Below are 24,518 nucleotides of genomic sequence, written 5' to 3' on the forward strand. Positions count from 1 at the left end.
ACGTAATACACTCATCTCGGTATCACGTGCAAGTAACCCTGACGTGACCCTGTGATGAAGGAAGTTGAAGGAAGCACTGATCCTTCGATTTCAAAATGAAAGTTTTTGTTTGGTATATGTAGAAAGTTGGCCAACTGAAAGCAAGACAAGGAAAAAAATCCAGAAAGTTGCAGCAGTCCTACAAGGTATTGTTTGCAGTATAATTTGTTGTTTAAATGCTGTTATATTCCCAACCCTTTGTACCATATTACTGTGTTTATATTAACCTAGAGGGGTTTTAACGTTTATTGCCTTGTATGTAATATGGACGTTATTTTGTCCTCTAGTTATTAGTTCACCAACCAGCATAATATGATCTTTAAAAGTTTGTCTTAGGGCTCCAATTTGAGGATACACATATTATTGAGACTTAAGCCCCACAGATTCAGATAAGGCATCCAGTTCTTAGAATTTAGTGGAATTCAGAATTTTTTCCATTAGTACATAACTTTATGGAGAAAACTTCCTTGTGTTACACTGGCTGGCCAGACATCACCACGCTCAGCAGATGACATAAATAAATGCTTCCAGTTTTCTTTTTAACAGTAGTTTCAGAGAGAGTGTGATATCATTCAGGTTTTTGCAGAAAATATCATAGGATGGAAATCCTTTATACAATATAGTCCCCCCCCCAGAACACATGAAGCTGAGAAATGACAAAGTAGGGACAGCCATGATCCATGCTCTACTGCCATGTGTGTACCCAGTAAGATTAGTTTTTGCTGCATTTGTTTAACTTTTGCCCAGTTCCTTAAGATTCTGCTGTCCTATTTTTAAGCAGGATGAATTGATGTCAACTGGTAATAAAGAAAGATTTCTATGATTCCCGGGTTTGCTGAAGAATCTGTAGAATAGAATCCGTGGAATCTGTAGAATGCTGAAGAATATTAGATATCTAGTTTTGAATTGATGTGTTTCATTCAATATTTGGGACCACTCGGAAAATTGTCCTTGCCAATGGAATGGAATTATAATATGATATTTTTCATCTCGTGGGCCACAAAAACTCTCTCCTCTGGCCAGATTCTGGTCTGTATATCGTAGGTTGTTTGCCCCTGACCTAAACATTTCATTACTGAAATCCAGCCAAAGATAATATGTTAAATATTTAAATTGCAGGTGCCAAGGCTTTGTGATCATCCAAAGATGGAGAAAAAAGAATATTTGTATAAAATTCTAGTCATTGGAGATAATGCTGTTGGAAAAAGCAGTATTGTGAGAAGATATGTCCATAACTTTTTCACTGATCGATATAAAGCAACTGTATCCTTCCTCATTAAACCATTTCAACTATTTACAACAAGACCTTGTACTTTGAATGCATTATTCTGTATGATTGTTCCTGTTCTATTCTCTAATATTATCTTTCATCCAATTGAATCAGTGATTAGTGATATCTGCAGGGAAAATTTGAGTACGTGTTTTCAGAAGCTCTCCAGTGCAGAGCATGAGGTCAATATGAGATCAGTTTCAGTTTAAAATTCCACTACATAAATAGGTAACAATATAAATAGGTAACAATTAGGTAATAATAAAAGTTAAATAACAAAAAGTTTCTGCGAGACAGAACAGTACAAGACCCTGGTGATTGGAGCTCTAACCCAAGGCAACATCCACACCAATGACCCTGAATTCCAGTGCCAACCAAAGACAACCAATACCACCATCCTACTTAACCAGCCCCCACTTATAAATTAACTATGTTAACAGCTAAAGGGATTTGTATGCAGGGGAATTTCTTGAAGGAGGAACATTCTCAGTAGCTAGGCTAATCAAGGAGAGGGAACCCTCTATTTTGGAATTTATTGATATTGGCAAATAGTTAAGGGCATTCAATCAACTTTATTTTGTAGCGTAAAATTTTGGCCCAAAACAGTGATCTGATTGATTTCAACAAAGCAGTTTGGTGTTTTTTAATCATGTCTTCTTGTAGTGAAAAGCAAATTATTCAACAAATATCTGGTCATTATTACATGGTCATTCTCAATTTTTATCCATGGGAAAGATGGAATTAAGGCATATTTTCAAAAAATATTATTAAAGATTTGGCCCAGGTCATCATCAGATTCACCCTGACTGTATAAGACTGCAAATGCTTTTCGTTTTAGGTAATAAAAATTACTTTTTTTACTGGTCTGTCATTAAGTAACCAAAGACACAGAACAGGTAGGTTCTACACTGCTGCTTTGAGTTTCATGCTTCATGTTTGTAGGTATACTGTGTTATGGCAACTTAACTCTTCTTCACACCAAGTTGAGAGCTGTTTAAAACACTTTCTTGATTTCCTTTAGAAGTTTTATTTTCTGTTTTTTATGGTTAATTGCTTGCTAGTTTTGTTTTCCAACAGTTTAACTGGTGTTACCAACTTTCTTTTTATGGTGCGATATTTTTAAATCTGCCAGTATTGAAATTTATTCAGCATGCATTTGCTATAGAAATCAAATCATTCCGACAGATAGGCCTGGTCCCTTGAGGCCAGTTACATCACCTCCCCTTGCTAGTTGAAAAAAGTGTAGATTCGCTTTTTAATAAAGATAAAAAACTTATAAATAAAATAAAAAGAAGGAATAAAAAATAATATTTTCCTCTTAGATTGAGTGTTGTAAATATTTAGATAATATTTGAGCACACAAATATTCTGAATATCCATTAGTTAATTTGCATGAAAAAATCGTCTTAACTTAACCTCGACCTGATAGTTTCAAAGAAAATGACGATTTTTGTATTTCTTATGCCCATTTACAAAGAGCAAAATGGCAGGGCAGAAATTGGAATCAGGATTGTGCTCTAACAAATGCATGTAAACTGTTCAACTTTAAAAATATCCTGCCAAAAATGTCTTTGAGACTGGCATTTTTGTTTCTAAAGATGTGCGATAACTTGAAGTGTTGCTGTAGAAAATAATTTAAATAATTTTTCTCATCATGCGCCAATTTGGTGCTATTTTTTTCTTTGCTTTGATTGATTTAGCTTTTGTTTTTTTCCCACAACTTGAAAACCTCAATGCTGGCTAAAAGTTAAATTGAATAGTTTCATGAAAAGCCAGTGTTATCAATTTGTTATTCTGAATTTGTGCTATGGCTTCATACATCTTATATCCTTGCAAGATTCTTCACATCCAGGAGAAAGCTTACTGCACTGTTCCTCTGTATTGACAAACTATAATAAATTAACTTTGAATAAGAATGTTTTCTTTAACATCATCCAAGATTGGAGTAGATTTTGCCATGAAGGTGTTGAATTGGGGCGAAAATACAATTGTTCGGCTACAGTTATGGGACATTGCTGGTATGTATCTAAATGGAATTGAAATGTCATAGTCTGCTTCTGCTTCCATAAAGGTTTTTTGTGCTTATATAGTTAGATTCCAAAATTGCTAGATGGAACAATGATCGGGCTTTACCAATAATCCGAAACATATCACCAATATAGTTTTTTGCACAATCTAGGTTTTCCAGTAAATGCTACAGCTGCCCGATAGTGGAATCACATATTTTAGTTGTACTTTTAGATCTGTAAGACCAAGGTGGCTGTTCTTTTTGGGGATGAGTTTTGTTTCCAATACTAGACGGAACACACTGTTTTATTCTATTCTCCAATATTTGGGTAGTGCATCCTACATAACCAGAATCACACTCGCCCCTAAATTCATATAATTGCTCCTCCTCCTCTCATTGGCTACTTTACCCAAGCAGGGACCAAAGGCCCAAGTCAGCTCTAGCTCATATAAAATCAATAGGTTTTTTAAAACTTGATTTAAGCCAATTTTTGAAATTCATGTTTACCTTTGTGTATTTAATTTTTAGAAATTTTTTATCATTATTATTTCAGGCCAGGAGATGACAAGACAACTAAATAGAGTAAGAGTTTAATTAGTTTTAACAGTGCTTTTTCAAACCCTAGCATTTTCTAGAAAACATAGAAAGTCTTTGTTTTAGATGCATAAATTGCACATCAAGACAAATTTGTGCTAGCTTGAATTAGATGCATTAATAATGTTAATCTATTCTGATGTTATCATTTATTAAGTTTCTTTGTGAAAGTCATGATATCCAGCCTTAGAATTAGGACCTGCAAGTCAGAGAAAAAATTAATATGAAGTATGCATCATGAAAATGGTGGAAATGCCTTTTAAGTATTATTGAAAGAACCACAGACAAATGTAATTTTGGATCAATTGTCTCAAGGACTCGAAAAGCGGTGGCTTTATTTTGATTAACATGACCAATGCTTCCTATAGAACTATCAATGCTACAGAATCAAGCCTTGCTCAGTGGTGAACACCTGGGCAAGGAGGGCAGTCCCCCCCAATATTTTGGAAGACAATAGGCTTTTGTTCTAAAATAATGGAGAAATATGACATCATGACGATTTTCTTTAACATTATTATGTTATTGCTTTTATTTGATCTTGATTAAACGTCTTGAGATGATTTTTATCTGTGAAACCAACAATGTGAAAATTAGTCTAGCAAATCGATAGCCAACTTTCTTTCTTTCTTTTTTCCCAGGGGGTGAGCCCCCAAATTTTTGTCAGGAAGGGCTCAAGCCCTGGAGCCCCCTCCCCCCATAAGTCTGTGCCTTTGCTAACTGATATACTTTTCATCTTCTGAATAATGAATTTGACCTTGAAAATATTTTCTTTCTTGAAGGTGTTTTATAATGAAGCATCTGGGTGCATAACAGTTTATGATGTAACAAGGCCATCAACCTTCAAAGCTGTGGCAGATTGGAAGAACGAAATAGATGAAAAGGTGCAGCTACCAAATGGACAACCAATACCTTGCATTTTATTTGCTAATAAGGTGTGGAAAGATAATAAAATAATTATTAGCGAATAATGTGATGCTAACCAAGAGTTGTAACATAGAAATCGAATTTTCGTGAATATTGCAGAAAAGCAGAAAAATAGCAGCCTGAATTACTATTCTTCAAATACAGAGTATAAGCTTTGAATAGTGGCCAAAGACAACCGCCAATGTTTATCCAGGGGTGGATCAAAAGTAACTTGAAAGGAAGTATGATGGGTTTGATTTGTTTATCGTTTTGACCAATCAGCAACCTCTAAGCACTCACATAGTTAAGAGTCAGAAAGAGTTTGTTTCCTCTCTTGGACTCTTCAACAATGGATAAGAACAGGAATAGACTCACATATCATGGGTCAAGAAGGAAGGAGTACTAAAATGTTTGCAATATGAGAAATATATTTTGTCAAATATTGAAAGTGCCTTTTGGGGGGCTGGGGTAGGGACTTTTGCTGAACCCAACGTGCATGTGCGTCAAATTTTTTGGTAGGAATTTAAGTTCGGCAGCTGCATAGTTGTTCAAAAACTTTCTCAACTATGTTTTAAGTATTACTTTTCTGTTTTTTAACTTTTCTTTTAACAGTGTGATGTAATAGACGATGGCGATGATACAATTGATACACCTCCGCAAATCGCAAAAGAAGTCATGGATGAATATAGCGAAAAGTTTGGCTTTGCTGATTGGTTTCTAACTTCAGCAAAAGAAAACATAAATTTAGAAATTGGAATTAGGAAATTAGTCAGCAAGGTGAGCTTTTAAAGTCTGCCCATGGGTATTTGAGCTGTTAAAATATTGCAACAAACGCATATCACTTGATGCTGATATTTGCTATAAAATGCGTCATACTGTACTAAATGCAAGCAAAAAAACATCCTAGCAGCATTAAAAGTAGAAATGACGGCTTGTTAGAAATTTGAAAAAAATTTACATAGGATAAGCTCCGAAACGTCCTGAATGGCCAGCTGCTAAAGTCCTATTAATAATAGTATGTTTGAAATCTAATGCTTGAACTGGCCCAATATGAAATTTGCTGATGAGTTTTAGCCATTTAGCCTGAGCCTCCTTTCAAAACGTTTTGAGAGTGTGTTCTAAACTTTTATATTAAAAGGGGGCTGGAATCAACAAGATGCGTGGAAAATTCTGCACAAACCAATCGAATAGGTTGGAAAAAGGGAGGTTGGAAATAGGGTTGTCGGTGAGAAAATCAGAAAACAAGAAAATCTAATAACCTTTCGTCATTAGATATTGTCTCAAGTCTATGTGTTGTTCCATATCCTCTCAAAATTGTGTGTCTTATTTATTGAAACCGCCGTTGTGAACGCGCACTTTCTTAAAGCATATCCCTCATTTTTATGATGCACTTACGGAGATGCGTGCTTGTTGGCTCAGTATCTGGGTACTGGAAATCAGTGGCGTAACGGCGGCATCTGGGAAAAAACTGAGACGGGGTCCCTATTATGGACTACAAGAAAGTCCTTACCAACGCTTGCAAACATAAATCGCTTGCAAGAAGGAAAATGATAATTTTTTCTTGCTAGCAAGAAAGGGGGGAGTGATAGAAGCTTCAACTGAAGAACTTAAAAGGTGATATTTTAAAATGATGTTAATTTCAGGAGAATCTTGAAAACATTGATAAAAAAGATAATTTGGGGCCCCTTTTGGTGGGGGCCTTTAGTTATCAAACTAAGGTGCCCTAAACTGCGTAATGTCACTGTTAAAAATGTTATTCTAACTTTTGGCAGGATAAATGTATGCTTTGGCTACAGGATTCAGAATCTAGTGTATTATCAAATCGCGATGCTGTATTTTAACCACGAGAGAAACTGCAGATGACTTCTTCACCAAAAGGTTGCAACATGTATGGCTTACAATCAGGGTGTTGAAATTATCATGCCATCCTTTTTTAAATACGGTATAATGTTTATCTTTAATGGTTCATTATTTGGAGCCGTCTCGTTATTTTGGTACTATCTAATCTATGCCCAAACACTTGATTCAATAAAACTGGCTTTCAAATTTTCTAAAAATTCCAAAAAATTACATAACTAAGACAGGTATGAAGCTGGCCTTGAACAAAAGATTTATCTAACAAAATAATTTCAAATCACTTTTTTTTCTTATTTCAGATTTTAGAAAATCACAGCCGTTTAGATGTAGAAAAACCCATAAAACGGGCCGAGAATAACGTTCAGCTAAAAGGAGCACCAAACACGAAAGGAAATAAAACAAACAAGGAAGGTTGCTGTTAGCTTGTGTGTAGAAATCGTCCATTTTATCATTGCAATCAGCGGTGAAGTATATAAAAAATCGAAGTTGGCATGGCTTCCTCTTTCAGCATATTTGTTTCGTCTTCACGTCTCGTAATTTGGAATGCATAGATTTAAAGCTTTTTGTAATTAGCTCATTGTATTTGGATAATTATATTGAACTTGTATTTTTTTATATTGCGATTAACAGAATTATACTTAGGCCTGGTTCAAACGTCGCACTTCTCATGTGCCGAACCTAACTCTGTTTGGAGCGACACTTGAGCATGTTTAGCGCGACTCCTGTTTCAAACGTCGAACTTAATCATGTCGCGCCAAATGGGTTTCAGGATTGTTACATGAAGTATCTTGGTTAAGGCGCGCAATCTCAAATATTTGTTTGAAACGCATGCGCCTTCCAAGAATTAAATGAATTCTGGGAAGGAAAATAAATTAAATATAATTATGCATTGAGTTTGGTACATGACAAGCTCGACGCTTGAAACCGTGACGTGCTGGAGTCGTGCAGCTCAGCAAGCTCTGCCGATCCAAACTAGTCTGCCGCTCCTAACTAAATCTGCCGTGCCAAATTGATTCAAACGTCGCGCCCTTCATGTACCTAACTCTCGAGTTAGGTTCGGCACATGAGAAGCGCGACGTTTGAACCAGGCATTTTAGTATCATTTTATTTAGCGGCGGAGTGGGGGTATAACCTAGTGCACTGGCTTGCTCTTTCATTTACGTAACTTCCTATTACCGTTATGTTCTCTCAAATCTTATTTTTCGGAACAGTTTCTTCACCCGTCCTCGCTTGTCGTTTGCTTTGCATTTATCAATGAACTCCTGCACAACGGTTTGAGACCCCTTGCCCTGGCCTAGCTATAGGAAATGCCCTCTCCCAGACCTGGTCTATGGGCAAATATGTTATTTGGATAACTTCTATGAAATGAGAAAGCGAGCGAATACTCAGTTAACTTTGATTTTCTCATTTTGACAATTGTACCAGGCCTACCCCCGCTGATGAATTGTTCATACAGCTAAAAGTATTTTCTTTTTTTATTCTAAGATAACCATTTTCATTATTTTAATGACTCCTCAGTCTTTTCAATTAAAGAAACTATGTTTAATATCTAGATCCCTCCTGGTATGCTTTATTGTTTCTGAGCAACTATCTCATAAATAGGCCCCTAGATGTTGCCATTTCGTTAAATTCTTTTCGCAGTTTAATGTGATCGAGAGGCCTCTAATTTATAGCACATGAATTATTTTAAGTATTTGAAAATAATTATAGGGAAAGTCATTTTTCATAAGTTTGCTTTGTTATCAAATATATGATACTTCTCTTTGAGATCCCTTCTTATTCATTCGTTTATGCAAGTACACAAAATTTTCATCATGAAATTCCTTGAGCAGCACACAATGATCTATTATTGAAGATATGTCGTTATATATGATGTTTTAAGTAATGTGTTGACATTATTTTGTTGAAAAAAGCAAAACTTTTGTTTTTGATTTTTCAAATGCGTTTATAAATCAAACAAAATCACTTAGAGCCTTTGAAAATCATGTAAGCTGCAATGTGATGGCGAGGGTATATTTCAAGATAGTCAAATAAGTAAAATAATTAACCTATTATTATGAAAGAATGAAAACAATATACCGTAAGTCCTCGAATAACCCCCCACCTTTGAATAACCCCCTCGAATAAGCCCCCTCTCCCTGAAGTAATTTTTGTGAAATAATCCCCCATCCTCGAATAAGACATAGGTTTTTTCCCAATTAAATCTGTATTCTCAAGCATACTGACAAGTATCGAATAGAGAAAGAAAATTTACCATGGTCATATTCTTTGCTGCTGCTAATAAGCCCCCTCCTTCGAATTAGCCCCCACCAATAGGCCCCTACCCCAAAATATTTTTTTGCGAAATAAGCCCCCGGTAGCTTATTCGAGGATTTTCGACAAATGTAAAATATTGATATCTGCCAGGAAGACGAATTTGTGACAAACCTACGTTAAAGGTGTTGCCACCATCACGCAAGAAAAGGCAGAAAGAACAACAAAATTTTTAGTAATGACTGAAGACTCAACTTAAAAACAACATGCACAACATGTTTATAAACATGTAAATGATTTGAGTTTGGAGTTATTGTAAACGTTTGCATTGTTTGGTATAGAAAGATATTGAGATATTGTAAAAGATTGAGCATTTCTAAAGCCGAAGGAGGAAACACTAACAAAACATTAACATTTTAGTGACAAAACACACCAAATTCGAAAGAAAATAGGTTTGAAAGGTGTTAGCTTGTTGTATTAAAAGTAGGGGAAGTTGCCGAAGAGGCTTTTGCGAAAAGAAAACACGGAGAAATGTGTGCATATGTTTTATGTAGCAATATAAACAGATAGAAATGCAGCTTTTTAAATCATTGGGGGAATTTATTCAAAATGCAAAGCCAAATATTAAAATATATATTGGAAGTACGTGAGAATATAGGATATAAGTATTTGCCTACTCGTATCATTTCTTTTAACTAAAGAATTTTTTAACCAAAATGACTCATAAAATTTTTCACATTATACAAATACATAGAGATATAAACATATAATAAAATGCACTCCTCTTATTTTGGCTTTCCTTGTCGCAAAATGCATTTGTAAAAAATAGAAGAAGATGCAATAATGTGCAAATAAAAACGTATGCAAAGATTTTTTTACTTGTTGGCCTTCCGCTTTTTAATTCTAGACAGTTCATTTAAAATCCAAATAAATTTTCAGTTATTTAATCAGTAATTGTTACCATCATATTCAAGTAATAGCGCTTTATCGTTGCTGCAGATACGGTATTGTCAATGCCACTGAGAAAACCACCGTATCCGGAAAAGTTTCACGAATAAAATCACATATTTCAAGAGGTTTTTTCACAAACAGTGTTGTAACACAGAATGAAAAATGTATGTGGCCGATCATTCAATGGTCGAATTGTTGCTGGTTTGCCTTATGCTTGCGGGTTTTTAGAGTTATAGAAGTCGTTTACAGTTGGCCACCCGAGCACACAACCAAGCCAAAGTCACAACCAATGGTTTGGCGAAACTTTAGCCTATTTATTTAAAGGCTATTCCAAGAAATTACGTCATTGAAGATGACTCATTATGAATCGGCGTTGTAGAGTGAAGAAATTGGATGTTGTATATAGTTCCAGCAAGAAGAAGATTGTTTTAACCTTTTAAGAGTATGTTTGAAATTCAAAAGTTTATATGATATCTAGTGATTCTTACTCATCTTCGGCTCTACACCAAATTGTACAGGATCGACATTTAATTCGCCAGATATTTTTTTCGTTGTGCTCCTGAATTAAGTGATGTTTCTTAACATTTGGGATCTTTTAAGTAAATTTGATTTCAAATCATCAAAATTTATACAGATACAAAGAAAATTTTGAAGCTGTTCTTTTGTTTCCAAAGAAAGATTCAAGAAAGTCTTTGCTTTAATGAAAGTCTTTGGGAAAAGGCACAGTAAAGTAGAGGTCAAGAAGAGCTTGACATTGAGAAATTGGAAAGGGCTCGTAGTAGAGAAATTGCGTAGCCTTCAATATTTCTTGGGTCTTCTCCCAGGGCCCCATCAAGCTTTTCCTTTGGTGGGAATATCATCCCCGATTTCACAACGATTTACAAAAGAATTTCTTAGTTCTGTCTTCTTCGTAGCCCACAATATTTTTAATTATGCATAGCTTTAACATATGTCGAAAGGGGCATGCGAAAAGGAAATTATAACAGTGGCAGTATGTGGCTGGGCGCAATCTTTTGAAGAAGAGGGGCGCTTAGCCTGAGATCTAAGGGGCGCTCCCTCCCTTAAATCCGCCAATTTTGTAGCTGCGTATTCCACCTCCTTCCCACTGACGTTGCTGCCAGCTGAAATAATGGCGGCAGCCGCCCTTCTCTCGAATTCAATGGCACGTCTCATAATTGGGACTGGCGAAGAAATTTTGTATCAGTGTTCATGCAAAACTTTAAAGCCCATATCAAGGCTGTATTTCTGTAGACACTGTTCAAAGCTGAGGTGTCCTGAGTGTGTTTCTCATGAGGTGAGTGGGTGTAGGTGGTATTTTGAAGGCCAAATTGGTGATAACAGGCCTAGGAAATATTTTGATATTTTTTCTACTCGTCAAGAAATGCGTTTATTATTATTTACTGCTGGGGCTCAATCTTTCCATCATTTAGAGTTTTCAAACTACCAGGGAAACAAAAAAGGCGTTTTCACCAAATATCTAGGATTGTTTTCGTCCTAACGACATCTGACTTGACGATTCTGTTCAAAATATGCTTTGATGGTCTGCATGTAGACCATCATTCATATCACTGGAATTCTGTACCTTTAGGCACCTCATTTCTCGGAAGCTTTTTGAAACTGAAAAAATCCATGTTCTTAAAAAAGTTCCATCTGGACCAACTTACTATTTCTGTTATTTTGTCAATCAACAATTTTTTGCAAGAATGGGAGAGTAGTTTTCTTTGATTTTATTTGTAAGCTGTTAACATGTAGATCTAGCAGCTTTCTTATTTTGAAAGTGAAGAAAATTCTTCAGATACTTCAACAAAGTTAAATCTCATAAGCATTCGAACAAGATTTTTTAATGGTTTCCAGAATAAATCATCACATTTTGAAGTCAGCCGCCATAGGCATAGCAGATACTAAAGGTTTAAAGGGGTTTAGTTCATATGGATCTGGCCTGAATTTTATTGCTTGATCAGAAAGAACTGCCAGTTGGGGCTCTGAATGTGATGACTTTTGCCTTACTAGTGGGCTGCAGCCCCCCAGCCTCTGTCTTCTTGGCCCATGTCAGTCACAGGTCTATAAAGATCTATATAGATCTATATAGATTATTCTTTAATTATTTCTGCCAGCACAGATATCTGTCACAAACAGCCATAAAGTAACCTCAGCATGACAAATTTCTAGAATCTTGAGGAAATTCAGATGTAGAACACCTGAAGTGAAAAACTTAGGCAGCTTAACTAAAAAACATGAAAAATCAGAAATAGCCATAGATACAGAACTTGTTTGGAGAATTAACAAACTATTATTTAGCTTAGTTTATAGAAATTAAAAGCAACCTGCAATATTAGAAAAGGACATACGATCAAGCACAGAGCATTTTCAATGGCATTAATATATCTGTGGAAAAGCATTTTCACTGCCCTTCTGCTAGAATTCTTGCTACCAGGATCATTTCCAGCTGTTGGTCTTTTCCTTTTTGTAGGTTGATTCCTATTATTGTCCAAATTGCCTGGAGAACATGCCCTCTGCAGAAGCAAAGCTGAAGAAAAATAGGTATCAGTTTTAAATTTTCTGCAAACATATTCCAACACAGGCCTTTTTCATGATTCAAGCAGTATTTGAAGCTACCACTGTAAAAAAATGACTCTTTTTAATTTTTTGTTTCTTGTTAATTGTTTATCAAATCTTTTGCTTGGAATCACAAAAATATGATTTTATTGTTACTCTTTTCAGGTGTGGCAACTGCTTTGACTGTCCTAGCTGCTCAAACACATTAGTAATCCGTGCAACAGCAATCAATGTACCAAGCAGCCCACTTGGCTCAGCAACTGAATCCGGAAAATCTCCTGCCACCAAGAAGATGCATTATCTGTTTTGCTCATTTTGCAGATGGACCTCAAGAGATGCTGGTTTAGAGGATCAGCCAACAGGTGTTTAATCCATTTTACATTCATGTAGCTGGATCTTTTTGTATTACTTGGGTTTGTAGCTTGAAATTGTGTTTACATGAGCTAGTGTTTTGAAAATGCCAAGGAGCTTGATCTATTGGTACTGATGTTGAGCCCAATTAAAGCACTTGGTGCTGGAAACTCTAAAGATATGTTTGACTCCTGCTGTTTTTAACCTAAACTATTTCATTTGTACTTCAGCTTTCTAGATTTGATAAAGCCATTACAGATAATACTGAACATATTTCTATAAGATAATTTTAACAATGGTGTACTTTTGCTGTCAATGTACAGATATTTTTCAATTTAAATTTGATGCTGAATGAAGTAGGCCAAATTTTTTTGCCCTTATAGCAAGAGGTTTTGCAGCTGAAAGCGCAAGTCACCCACAAGTTTTGCTATTGGCACTTTTCATAGTTAATTTGTTTTCAATTTTTTATAGCAAGTGGCGGTTGGCCTGAATTGGAGCATCCAAATGCAAAGCATGTATGTACCCCAGTCCTTTTCGTTTAGCGCGTGCGATCGCACCCGCACACGCCTGCACACGCGCAAGTTAAATTGCGCGTGCTTTTGACCACACGCGCAAACAGGTGTTTTTGCAGATTTCTGTTAAAGGGCCTCTCCAGCCAAATTTTGCACTTGCATTTTATTGGCAATTTTTATAAAGAAGTTGAGCCTGCTGATCACGAATTCGTTATTTGTTTTTTCGATATTTTTTTACAGTTTGTGAGATATAAGCTCTTGCATTTCGATAATTTAATTGAATTAACCGACAAAATTTTTGGTTTGGTGACACTGTGACGCAATTTTGACGTCACAGTGTATTTCGGATAGTCTCGCCTCAAACCGAATCGAACGACGGCGATTCGCAAATTGAACACTGCAAGTGATGGTACTTTCAGTTCTGTTCCGCCAGCTTTTAGTTTGAGCATTTCAGACACCAATTCTGAAGCCTTTAGTTGTTCATCGTTTCTGGAGAACAACTGAAGTGACAATTTCGATTAATTATACGCGAGGGAAGAGCTGGAACAGGAACTGGAGCTGGATGCAGTTATCAACGCGTGACCATGACTCCTTCACGCTTCGGTAGAAGATATACGAAATTCATGGCGAACGAGAGCCGCACATTGTGACGTCAGAATGTCACCAAACTGATTCGGCTTTTGTCGTTTTTTTTCTCGGAAAGGTGCAACTTTAAAGCCTTACAACTTCTAAACTAATTGGAATTTTTCAAAAACAATGACTTTCTCATAATACACGCACCAGATGCTAACTTTTAAGTCATTAAAAAAAATTTTGTTTTGCTGGAGAGGCCCTTTAACATCAATTTCCCATGGTCTCATGATTGTTTATCCTTTCCCTTGTTACTTGATTCGCACTTTTGACCACAATATGATTTTTCCAATTTTCGGAAGTGATGTTTGGCTTTTGACTGAGTGCTCCATTCAACTTAGCGTCTCGTCTTTCAGCTAAGTCGCCATTAGCATGTTAAGTGTAATAACTGATTTCCTGTCAAAACGTAATTAGGCCCTGAAAGCAAGTAGCTGTTGGAAACAATTTTTACTTGCTCTTGTAACTTTGGAGAGTTACGACGACTTTTAAAAGATGGCTGCTAAGGGCAACAAAATCTGTTATGTATTGATTAATTGAGTTTTGCTCTTGCACGTATTCGAGTGGCTTTTTCCTTTTACCAATTTTATCAGGTTTGTACTTCAAATTTTCTTACAAGTGCGATCGCACGCGCAAATTTGTTTACATGTGCGATTTGCCACACACGCGTAATTTTGCTCACGAAAAGGACTGGTACCCAATCTAGTTGCTCTCATCTCTTTCCATTTTGAGTAAACATCAAACTACATCTGTCTTTAAAACGATTTGATGTAGGATAATGATAGAAAAATTCGTGTGATTCACCATGTTTTATTTGATTCGTGTAATCTTATTGTGATTTTTAGGCAAAAACAAAATAGTGAATAAAATCAGAAGCCAATGTCTATGATTTACATTAAATGATATTTGTGTTTCTTAGAGATTCTCACAACTAATACCATTCATAATGGGTTCTATGTCCTGTGCATTTTTCTTCCATGGAATATGCTTGTATGAAACACATAGCATATCCTTGCAATGGTGCGAGGGGAGCAACATGAACAGGCTATTTATGGTCACGTGATCTAGCCAGCTTTTTGTCTAGGTTGGTTTATGTTAGCTTCCAGTTGACCCTGATAATGGCACTCATACCTTTGCCAGGCCAATTTATGTGCCAGCACAATCCTTTTGCCAGAACAATCCCTGTGCCAGAACAATCCCTGTGCCAGCGCAATCCTTGTGCCAGCACAATTCCTGTGCCAGACAGGCGGCATGCCTTGTTGTTTGTAATATGCTTTCATTTTCGTTGCCAAAAAAATCAAATTCTTATGTGCCCAAAATTACGCAACACCGTATTTTGTAAGTTGGAACAAAGAAGATCAATTTTTAGTCAAACTAAAGGAAAAGGGCTCAAAAAAATTGCCTAGGAACAATATTTTGAGGTCTCGCAAAGTCCATGGCCCTGCAAATAGTGTCTGTCAAATTATCTTGGTATAATATAAGAATCTAATTCCAGTCTTCTTTGTTACAGATTTCAGCATTAACTGAGTATTACAAGCATGTTGCACATCAGGAAAAGCTGGAAAGGGAGAAGAAAAAACTAACAAAGCGCCGGACATATCTCCATCTAATGGTACTGTAATTTTCAGATAAAAAGCATTCTAGTACTTCTACGAAAAAAATATTTATGAGCTTCAGCAAGTGTAAAAAAGCCAACTTTCTGTTAGATTGTGATTGATATCATTAAAATAGTTTTTTGTCTGATTTATAAGCTGGTAAATGCAATTAATTGATTCTTAAGAAGGACAGTAAATCAACAGGTATGACTGATGGGCAAACTGATGTATTTACTTGCCACAGCTTTTGCTATTTTAAAAATTAGAAAGATATGAGGTATTTAATAATGGAGACCTGTTATTACTATAAATTTGCAAGTTATCCAAGACAGATCTGTCAGTATTTCTTTTTCCATAGAACGAGAGTAATTAGAGAACTATAATCATTTCCACAATTTTAGTCCTATTTGATTTGAAATTGTAGTTATCCTTTGGTTTTATTTTAAATCATTATGGTTTGAATTTAGTAAAAACTGATGGACTTATTCCCTGCAGGATCGGTATGGCCTAGCCTTGTCTCTTGGCAAAAAGAAGCCTGGGTCTCCTTCATCTGCGCTTGCATCAGCAATTCTTGGCAAATCGTAAGTATCAACATGAAATGATGCTAAAGCTCCAATTAATTAAAAAGACTGTATTCGAGGATTTTCAAAATTAATTTTTTTTCAATTTTTGTATACTTATCTCTAAGTTCAACCTTGTTGGTAACATAACAAAATAAAAGCAGAAATATTTTCATACAACTGTATCACCCAATACAAGGGCTCATCAGCGCTCCTGATGACCCCAAAGCTGACCCAGGGCTAATCATTAATCTTTCAATGGTGATGGGAGTGTAAGATGGAAAACAACCTAAGGAAGTGCTTCTTAGCTACATTTAAGCTGACTGGTTTTCTTTAATCAATATCATAAATACTTTTCCTTGGTCTATCAGACATTTTGAATTCAATTGTACAATGTGACACCAAGAGAAAACTCTGTTCCAGACCCAAAATGCAATGTTAGCCTTCTGTCTATTGCTGTGCTGTTTGAAGCAATATATTCCACTAAACTTTTTTGAAACATCTCTAAATCCCTGTTTCCTTGTACTGTTAGTTAGGCATCCCAAAATGTAACAATCTTTAATTATTGGATGTTCTCCTTCCAAATCTTTATTCAAAGCCATTGCGGTATACCTTTTCAGACTCAATATGTTTAAAGACTATGTGGAGCAACTCAATCTACTTACAAACTGGTAATGCCAAACAAAATGTCAAATCTTGTCCATTGGCAAAGTTTTAATGTTAGCCTGAGTAGAAGAGCAGCGTAAAATCAACTAATTAATCGATATGTCAATGATTAATGAGGTCAGTTATTGTTCCGCAGGAAAGTAAGCGAAGTAGCTCTTCCAAAACTTGATGAACCAGTTTCAGAAGTCGAAGAATTGCCAGATGAATATTACACTAAACAAATTATCATTGAAGAAGGTAAAATCTTTGAATTCATTAAAATCAAACTATCATTTGATTGCTATTTAGTTATGCACTGTATTGATTTCAAGTTAATCTTAGCTCATTAGTATAATGAATATTTATGTACAACATTGCTATGGAAAGAGCCTAGCAGGACGCTCAAGTACAGTAGTTATTTTGGAGAAAAGCCATCAGGAAATTTGCTCAATTTTTGCATGATGTTCATCTCATAGAAAACTCAATCTTCAGTTTGTAGTTTATGCAGACCGAATTTATGTTTTGTTTTAAGGCTGTTGTGTTATAAATTCTGCTTATAGTCGTTTGAATCAGATCAAGTTTTAGTTTTTGTGTAATTCTTTATCAAGTCATTATCAAGTCATCAAGGCAAAATTTCATACAACTTTGATGACAACAACTCTGTCACAGAACTCCTTTTAGCCTCTTTACGCGATGTTATGAAAACGATTACTGCCGTTATCACTGTCTTATCTGATTATCATTTCAAATTCGAAATAGGCAAGTTTCCAGTTTTCTTCTTCTGTCTATCTTTAACTGCAACCTGGAAGATATTTTCTTTTCACTAGTCTACAGTGGAACTACATCTTCATCACTTTTTGCATTAGACACATTTTGATTATTGCTACTAGACACAGGTGACAATCAACATCCAAACTATATGGAGCACTATTTCTCTTTTGGACTCGATGAAAAGAAAAATTTTGTAATAATTTTTCTGAGATATATTTTTTTCAGAATTTATATAATTTTTTGCATTTATTTTAGACCACTAAGTTGATGTGAATAAACATCATCTTGCTAATTTCGGGTCTTATCGCTTGATCTTTTTGTTTTAGTACCCTCCATCCAGCAACGCTTAGCACATCCAGTCAAACAGCCTTCGGAGTGCAGGTAGGGATACCCATTCGATTTATGTCAACACCTTAAATAAAGAAGCAGTCAATTTGACCTTCTTCTCTGCCTTCTATGAGGATCAGTACAAAGATTTGTACCTGCATCCAATATTCAATTTGCTCTTTTTCCCTCTCCTCTTTCCCGTCTCCACGCCTTCCATCCTTTTCTTTTCATTTCGTTACCTCACTACATTTTCCTCGCCACCCTTATCCTTCTATCCTTTCCTTCATATTTCCCTTCCCAAAACCCGGATTTTTGCATACATATGCTGACGTATATTTGATTGTGCACGTGTACTGGATTGAGTGAAGTAGAATTATTACGCAACACAAAGAATAGGATTGTGTGGAGAGCCATGATCGCCAACGTCCGGATCGGATAAGGTACAGAGAGAGAGAGAGAGAGAGAGAGAGAGAGAGAGAGAGAGAGAGAGAGAGAGAGAGAGAGAGAGAGAGAGAGAGAGAGAGAGAGAGAGAGAGAGAGATTTGAGTAATTCTTGCTTTAAAGCATCCCCATCTTCGCTCTGAGAGCCTGCGCTTCAATCCTCTTTCAACAACCTTGTTTTACCTTTACACTGTCCCTTACGCACCATTGTATTTTCATAGGGATTTCTACCCAAGACACAAACAAATGCTGGTGCGGAGATCAATGCGTTGCAAGGTATGCTCTCAAAGAATTTGGAAAAAATATCACTATTTCACTTGATGCAACAAAACCGTAGTTTACACCTAATAGATGTGCTGTCCTGTCTGGTTTCTTGCTTTCATCCCTTTATGCTTTCTATGCGTTAGGTATAGTATATGTTAGAATCTTCTCATTCCAGCTCACATATTGTTTGGAATTAAAATAGCTAAATCGATTTATTCTATTCATATTTAAATTTGTATTGGCTTGTAGCTCATTTTAAAATCCAGCCCACTTTGTTTCTAGAATATCTAAAGATTTTCCAATCCACTCTAAATATCCTTTGTGAGATTCCACTTGTACGAATTTCAGAACTTGCCTTGGGCTCTTTGCTCTTGAATTTTAAATTCCTCGTACAGTATGCTCTCGACAGAGAATCGTATCTTTTTTTCTCGGGACAATAGAATACCTTCTATTTTTCCAGGAATGCGAGCATAATCTCAGCAAACCAGAATTCAACCCATCTTCTGTGAAGTTTAAAATCCAGCTTGGTGCAATGTAAGCATGTTTATTCTGCAACTTTTGTTATTATAACCTTTTAGGTCAAATTCCAAAGCTTAGTGCAAAAAATGCACAATTTTGTACTGTTGTATGCTACATATAATTTGATTATCGGTAATTTAAAGTCAATTCAAGCAGATATCATTGGCATCTAGCCAACAGTTGTGAGATGACAAGAAAGATTTTACCATACACCAGATTAATCAATCATAGAGTCGTGCTTTATTTGAGCTTGTTAAAATGATGAATTATTTGCAGATAATTCGAGAATATTTCATTTTATAATAAGCATTAACGTCAAATATTTGAATCAAAAATTTTATCCATTTTCTAGTGAATTTTTGTCGATCGCATGAAAAGAAGTAACTTTCTTTTAGGAATTACACACCTCAGTTGAAAATAGCCAAGGTTCCACTTCTTAGACCTAATAAGGTTTGTGGCAGCTTTCAACTTACCTTCATAATATTCTCTTAGTGTCTTAGATATATTAAAAGCTTAATTTTTTAAAAAAGTAATTTAAAGGGATTGAATCAGACCTCATTTATCACTCGCTAAAGTTTGCCTAATTGAACTTGTAGCCTTCCTGTGTAACCGGCCTATCGTAGTTTACTCTAGTAATGATAACAGGGCACAATGCTCAGAAACTCGGTACTCAGTTTCATACTACCTTTTACCTTGATCTATGCTGACTAATATAGGCAATGTTGCCTTTGGTTGTACACCGTTACATTTCAAAAACGGCGAGTAATTCGACCTATGCAAAAAAGGTTGTAATATCTCGGCTTTTTCGTTACATCGTTGCACGTGAACAACTTCGCAATCTTAATCTTGTCTTTTAATCTAGAGGTATATTCGTATTTTTACACTTTCTCACAACTATCTTTTTTATGTTTTAATTGGTAAAGCTTTTAGGGGTGCTGTCAAGGAGTAATGAATGAGAGAATAACATATTTTTCAGGAAGAGCAAATAGTTTTGACGATAACAAACCCAACAGACAGTGTTATGCATGTGAATTTCAGACAGGTGGAGGAGGGTGACGAGGATTTTGAGCAAAGAACTGCAGAGGTGAGAATCATCATCAACCCGAATCATCAATCATTAATCATAATTCATCATAATCACAAATCATCATAATCACACTTTGAGCTTCCTGCATAAAAATTTTAGATGCGTTCTTTTATCTAAAGTTTGAGCGTGTGTTTTTCTTCGGTTTTATCCCTTAGTCGTTAAACCGTTGGAACCCCTCTACCTTGTCACCACTTTGTGCCTGGCTTCGAAGTCTTTGGTGCTATCGTTTGCATTCCGCCAGTCTTTCTCCATTTCCAAGCCTTCAAAAAAATTGTTCTAGTGCACCATGGCTTACTTTCCCTGGTACCTTTCCCAGTAAGATGCATATGTAACAAAAAAGCCAAATTTTAGAAAGCAAACAATGGCCTAACATCATTGCATCCTAAACTCTTATAAAACTTACATCAATATTCAAGACCTGATTAAACCACTAAATGATGTATGATTGTAGGAAGAATGTTTTTCATATGTATGGCATTTGCCCAAACTTTCCGAAATAATAGTTTTTGGGACAGGAAATGAAAAAAAGCTATTTGTCCTCGATTGTTGATTTTCCGAATAATCTTGGCAGGCATTGTATGGTGAAGTGTAGTAATGACAATCAATCACAGATCAGGTTACATCTGTTAAAGAATAATCGCAGAAACCGACATGGTATTTTTGATAGAAGCAGACATTAACATTCCCACCTTTGTAGAATATAATAACGTCATAGTTAAATTCCCTGCGTTCACTGCCAGGCTGTTATTCTTTTTAGAATAATACCGTAGACCTCCTCAAATAAAGGCGTATAAATTTTTATTCTTTTACAGTATATGCCCCCGTATTTAATTTATTTCCTTAATAGAGCTGCTATCTTTCATTATAACATTATATTTCAATGCGATACAGACAGATTTAAACTCCATATTATTTTGCATCTGTGATTTTTCAGATCCATCTTCCCAAAGTTCCTGTCCCTATTGCTGCCAAAGACGCTTCAACAGAGTTCGATGAATTCGATGTTTCCACTGATTATTTTGAAGACGATCCCAAGTATGTTGTCATCAAATGTGTTTGCAAGCAGACGAAAATTTATTTAAATGCAACCTTGAGATGGTTTTTTGACCAAACTCTGTCTCATTTTGATAATCACAATTTTACCCCAGAGTAAACTTAATACACTAAATCGACTTACGACCTCATTTTAAAAAATTCTTCGAATTCTTTTGTACAAAATTTTTGACCTTAGATTCGGATTGACAGCAATGATTTTAGTCTACTTGTAAGTTTTCATTATGATATTGCTCACGATATTGATTTTATGACGACATACAGATGAAAATTTTATAAGGGATTTGACCGTGATTGGCAACTAGGGGGGTAAAGTTTCCCCCCTAAACGATTTTTGCGGTCAAATCCCTTACATGTTTTCAAACGTCATTTCTCCGTAAAATCTAAAATACAAGTTAAAACAATATGAAAAATGGTATACCGCCTAAAATTATGACGATAAAACCAAATCTGAGCTCAAAAAAGTCGTATAATCAAGTTTGGAGAAATTTCCAAGACGAGGTCGTAAGTCGAATTGGTGTATGGGAGTCAAATCTGAATGCATTTGCTGTTTTCTGATGCCAGATTTTTTACAGAGCCAAGAAATCCTTTCCAAAAATCGATCAAAGTTTGCCTAGCTCGGGATTTTTTAGCTGAATTATTTTGCTTCAATCATCTTCCTCGTGACTGTCAACTTGTTGTAATATTCGCAAGGCCCCTTTTCTTTTAAATCTCATATGTAATCCTTTATATATTTTCTGCCTATCTGGAGCTTACTTCTTAGCACGCTCATTTTTTTGTTACATGTTTATACTGACTCACCAATCGCCGCCCATCAGTGCAAGTCAAATCAAGACTTTCAATTTCATCACTTTGTAGCTAATTCTCTTAGCGCGGCACATTTCGATAGAAGATTCCTTAAACGATAGGCCTGATATTGTTATTTACCAGTTGATAAATTGATGATTTTGTATGCGTAAGGACTTCTAAGGTAGCCATACTTCCCAAAACGGTATTCTGTCGGTTTTTTCTACTCTTGTTGGCGACTGTTAGTACATTTTGCTCCTGTTTCAGATACAGGACATCAATTTGATCATTTCACTAATAATAAATTGACAGATTCTTATGTACTTTGTAATTCTTTTTTTATATGTTTGCCAAATGACCAGGTTTTATGGTAATACATACTCCTTTCTATTTCAGTCTTCTACTCCTAAGAAGTCTTTCTACTATAACCTTCTTGCATTCTGCATCGCAAACTACGAATCTTTTGCAACTAAACTGTATTTTATTTGTAGAGTAATCCAGTCAAGACAGGCAAATAAAGTTTGGTTTTATGCACGAGTTAAACCATTGAATTCTCCCAGCGAAGGAACAAAGGTAGCTATGAACTTTATGAACCGGTTACAGAATTACTCGAGGAAACGACACGCGTGCTTAGGCCATCACAGCGATAGTAACGAAACAAAACTCAATCTGACCTTAAACCACGATAGAAGAGTCTGGGCTCTAGTCTTTTATTTTTTAGCTACTTTATAACAGTACCTGTTTCATAATCTTAGTAATTAATGTTTTAAATAATGAAGCAAAATGATTAATAAACAGTTCTTTTTCTATTTTTTTACTTACGTTTTGAGATTTAGAAATATCTCGTTTAAACCGTCAAAGTTTTAATATTACAGCATTGGGCTTACAACACTTTATTTTACGGACTCTTTCTAATGTTATGAAAATCCTTTCTCTTGATTGTTATAATTACATCACTGAGATGAATTAAACCTGATGGACTTAAGGTATTGATAAATGACTAGAACAAATGTGAAGGCAATTCAAAACCAACACTTTGTACTGTGAGATTGTATTAGTACATTAAAAAGCAGACACATACGACGGACGCAACAGTAATAACGGTCTTCTCCCAACAACAGACGGCTCCAAGAAAAGAGCAAGTTATTTGGTTCTAGATTTATACTTCTGTGACCAAAGCTTTGTACTAGAAAACTCACTAAAGTCGGCAATTGATATAAATGAGCTAGAAAGTAATTGTGCCAGCAAAAACCATTCATAAAGGCGACAGACATAGTACCATTTTCCATTAGACGAAGATTTCCAGTAAAAATTGTATATGTGAGTTAGATAAAACTGGTTAATTGAATAGTTTTGCAAACATAGGCCGGTCATGTCTAAACTGCTTGACCTCATGATTATTTCTATAACTAATGATAAGAAGATTGATAGCCCGAAATATATTAATCTAATATTTTGTGTTTACAAGAACGTGCTACAGTGAAGTAAATTTTGACCCAAAATTTTTGGCCTGATTGAGTGAATCGCTAAAATTATCACAGTAGATTATATCAAAGAATAGAGTTATCAGATTTGTTACACATTTCTCATGGCTGGCTTGGATAAAAATGACTTGGAATGGTCGCATAAGTTAAGCATACCTTTTTCTGCATACCTTCACCCACCATTTTGGCTCAGTACCTAACCAACTTATCCGTAACGACTTTGTAACTGGGATTATAAGGGTTCTGTTTTTTTTGCAAAAAGTGACTTGGTTCAATTAACAATTTGTATCTTTTATCATTTTCTAGTGCATATTTAAAATGTCGTTTGAATACAAAGTGATAACTGCATCCATTCCACGGCCTTCTGAGACCGAGAAAAAGCCCGTGAAATCTGGTGAGACGACTATTGGCCTTCAGATACTGGTGCACCTCAACATTGCAGGAAGCTACGCTGCAGCTTCATCAGTTGAGGCCGACTTTGAAGATCCACTTGATGCGAAGATGAAAACAGAGCTTGCCACGGAAGTGTGATGGACTTGGATGTTATTTAGATGTTTTAGATATTTCAATTGCCTGGCATCATTTAGCAGCTGAACAGCGAAATAGTTGCATTTATTTACAACGATTGCATATGCAGTTGAAATGTTGAGAGAGTTCGGAGAGGAGTCCGGCTGTAAACATTGAAGCTGACGCTAGCTACCTATAGAATTTTCTGAATCGAGTTGTATGGAAAACTTGAAAGATTCAGCCCAAAGTAATTGCCTAGATTCGTATTTTATCTTTAGATATTATTTTTGTTAATGATATTTGCCAGATTGGCTAAAATTAGATTGTTTTCAGAGAGTGAAATTATTTTCAACTGGAGACCAATACAAGTCCTTTCAATTGTCCGTATTCACTCATCAGTACCTCGTATTGCTAGATAAAAAACGATGAAGCATTTTTTCTCGTTCCCTGTCCTATAAGGCAGATTGCCTTAATAATGCATAATATCATTATTACATACGACATGGTGATATATATAATATTTGATATGAGATTACAAAGCTAAAGAAAGGGTTCATT

At 35.7% G+C, this 24,518-nt stretch overlaps 2 protein-coding genes across 2 annotated transcripts; both read left to right on the top strand.

Annotated features, from left to right (window-relative positions):
• The first annotated feature begins 29 nt into the window (after nucleotides 1–29).
• Nucleotides 30–8,510, top strand: LOC135689382 (ras-related protein Rab-38). Its single transcript, XM_065206580.2, has 7 exons — nucleotides 30–185; nucleotides 1,159–1,302; nucleotides 3,249–3,327; nucleotides 3,871–3,899; nucleotides 4,691–4,843; nucleotides 5,427–5,591; nucleotides 6,971–8,510. The coding sequence occupies exons 2-7, from the start codon at nucleotides 1,186–1,188 to the stop codon at nucleotides 7,091–7,093; spliced, it is 666 nt and encodes a 221-aa protein (XP_065062652.2). The 5' UTR covers nucleotides 30–185; nucleotides 1,159–1,185; the 3' UTR covers nucleotides 7,094–8,510.
• A 2,456-nt stretch (nucleotides 8,511–10,966) lies between these two features.
• LOC135689379 (dynactin subunit 4) lies at nucleotides 10,967–24,283 on the top strand. Its single transcript, XM_065206576.2, has 15 exons — nucleotides 10,967–11,169; nucleotides 12,346–12,416; nucleotides 12,597–12,793; nucleotides 13,254–13,297; nucleotides 15,432–15,533; nucleotides 16,012–16,097; nucleotides 16,879–16,979; nucleotides 17,819–17,873; nucleotides 18,482–18,536; nucleotides 18,985–19,058; nucleotides 19,439–19,493; nucleotides 20,020–20,127; nucleotides 21,065–21,165; nucleotides 22,461–22,542; nucleotides 23,760–24,283. The coding sequence occupies exons 1-15, from the start codon at nucleotides 11,005–11,007 to the stop codon at nucleotides 23,982–23,984; spliced, it is 1,521 nt and encodes a 506-aa protein (XP_065062648.1). The 5' UTR covers nucleotides 10,967–11,004; the 3' UTR covers nucleotides 23,985–24,283.
• The last annotated feature ends 235 nt before the right edge of the window (nucleotides 24,284–24,518 follow it).

The sequence above is a fragment of the Rhopilema esculentum genome, chromosome 5 (assembly GCF_057945365.1).
Source record: "Rhopilema esculentum isolate cy_ngs chromosome 5, ASM5794536v1, whole genome shotgun sequence".
In the NCBI taxonomy this organism is placed as follows: domain Eukaryota; kingdom Metazoa; phylum Cnidaria; class Scyphozoa; order Rhizostomeae; family Rhizostomatidae; genus Rhopilema; species Rhopilema esculentum.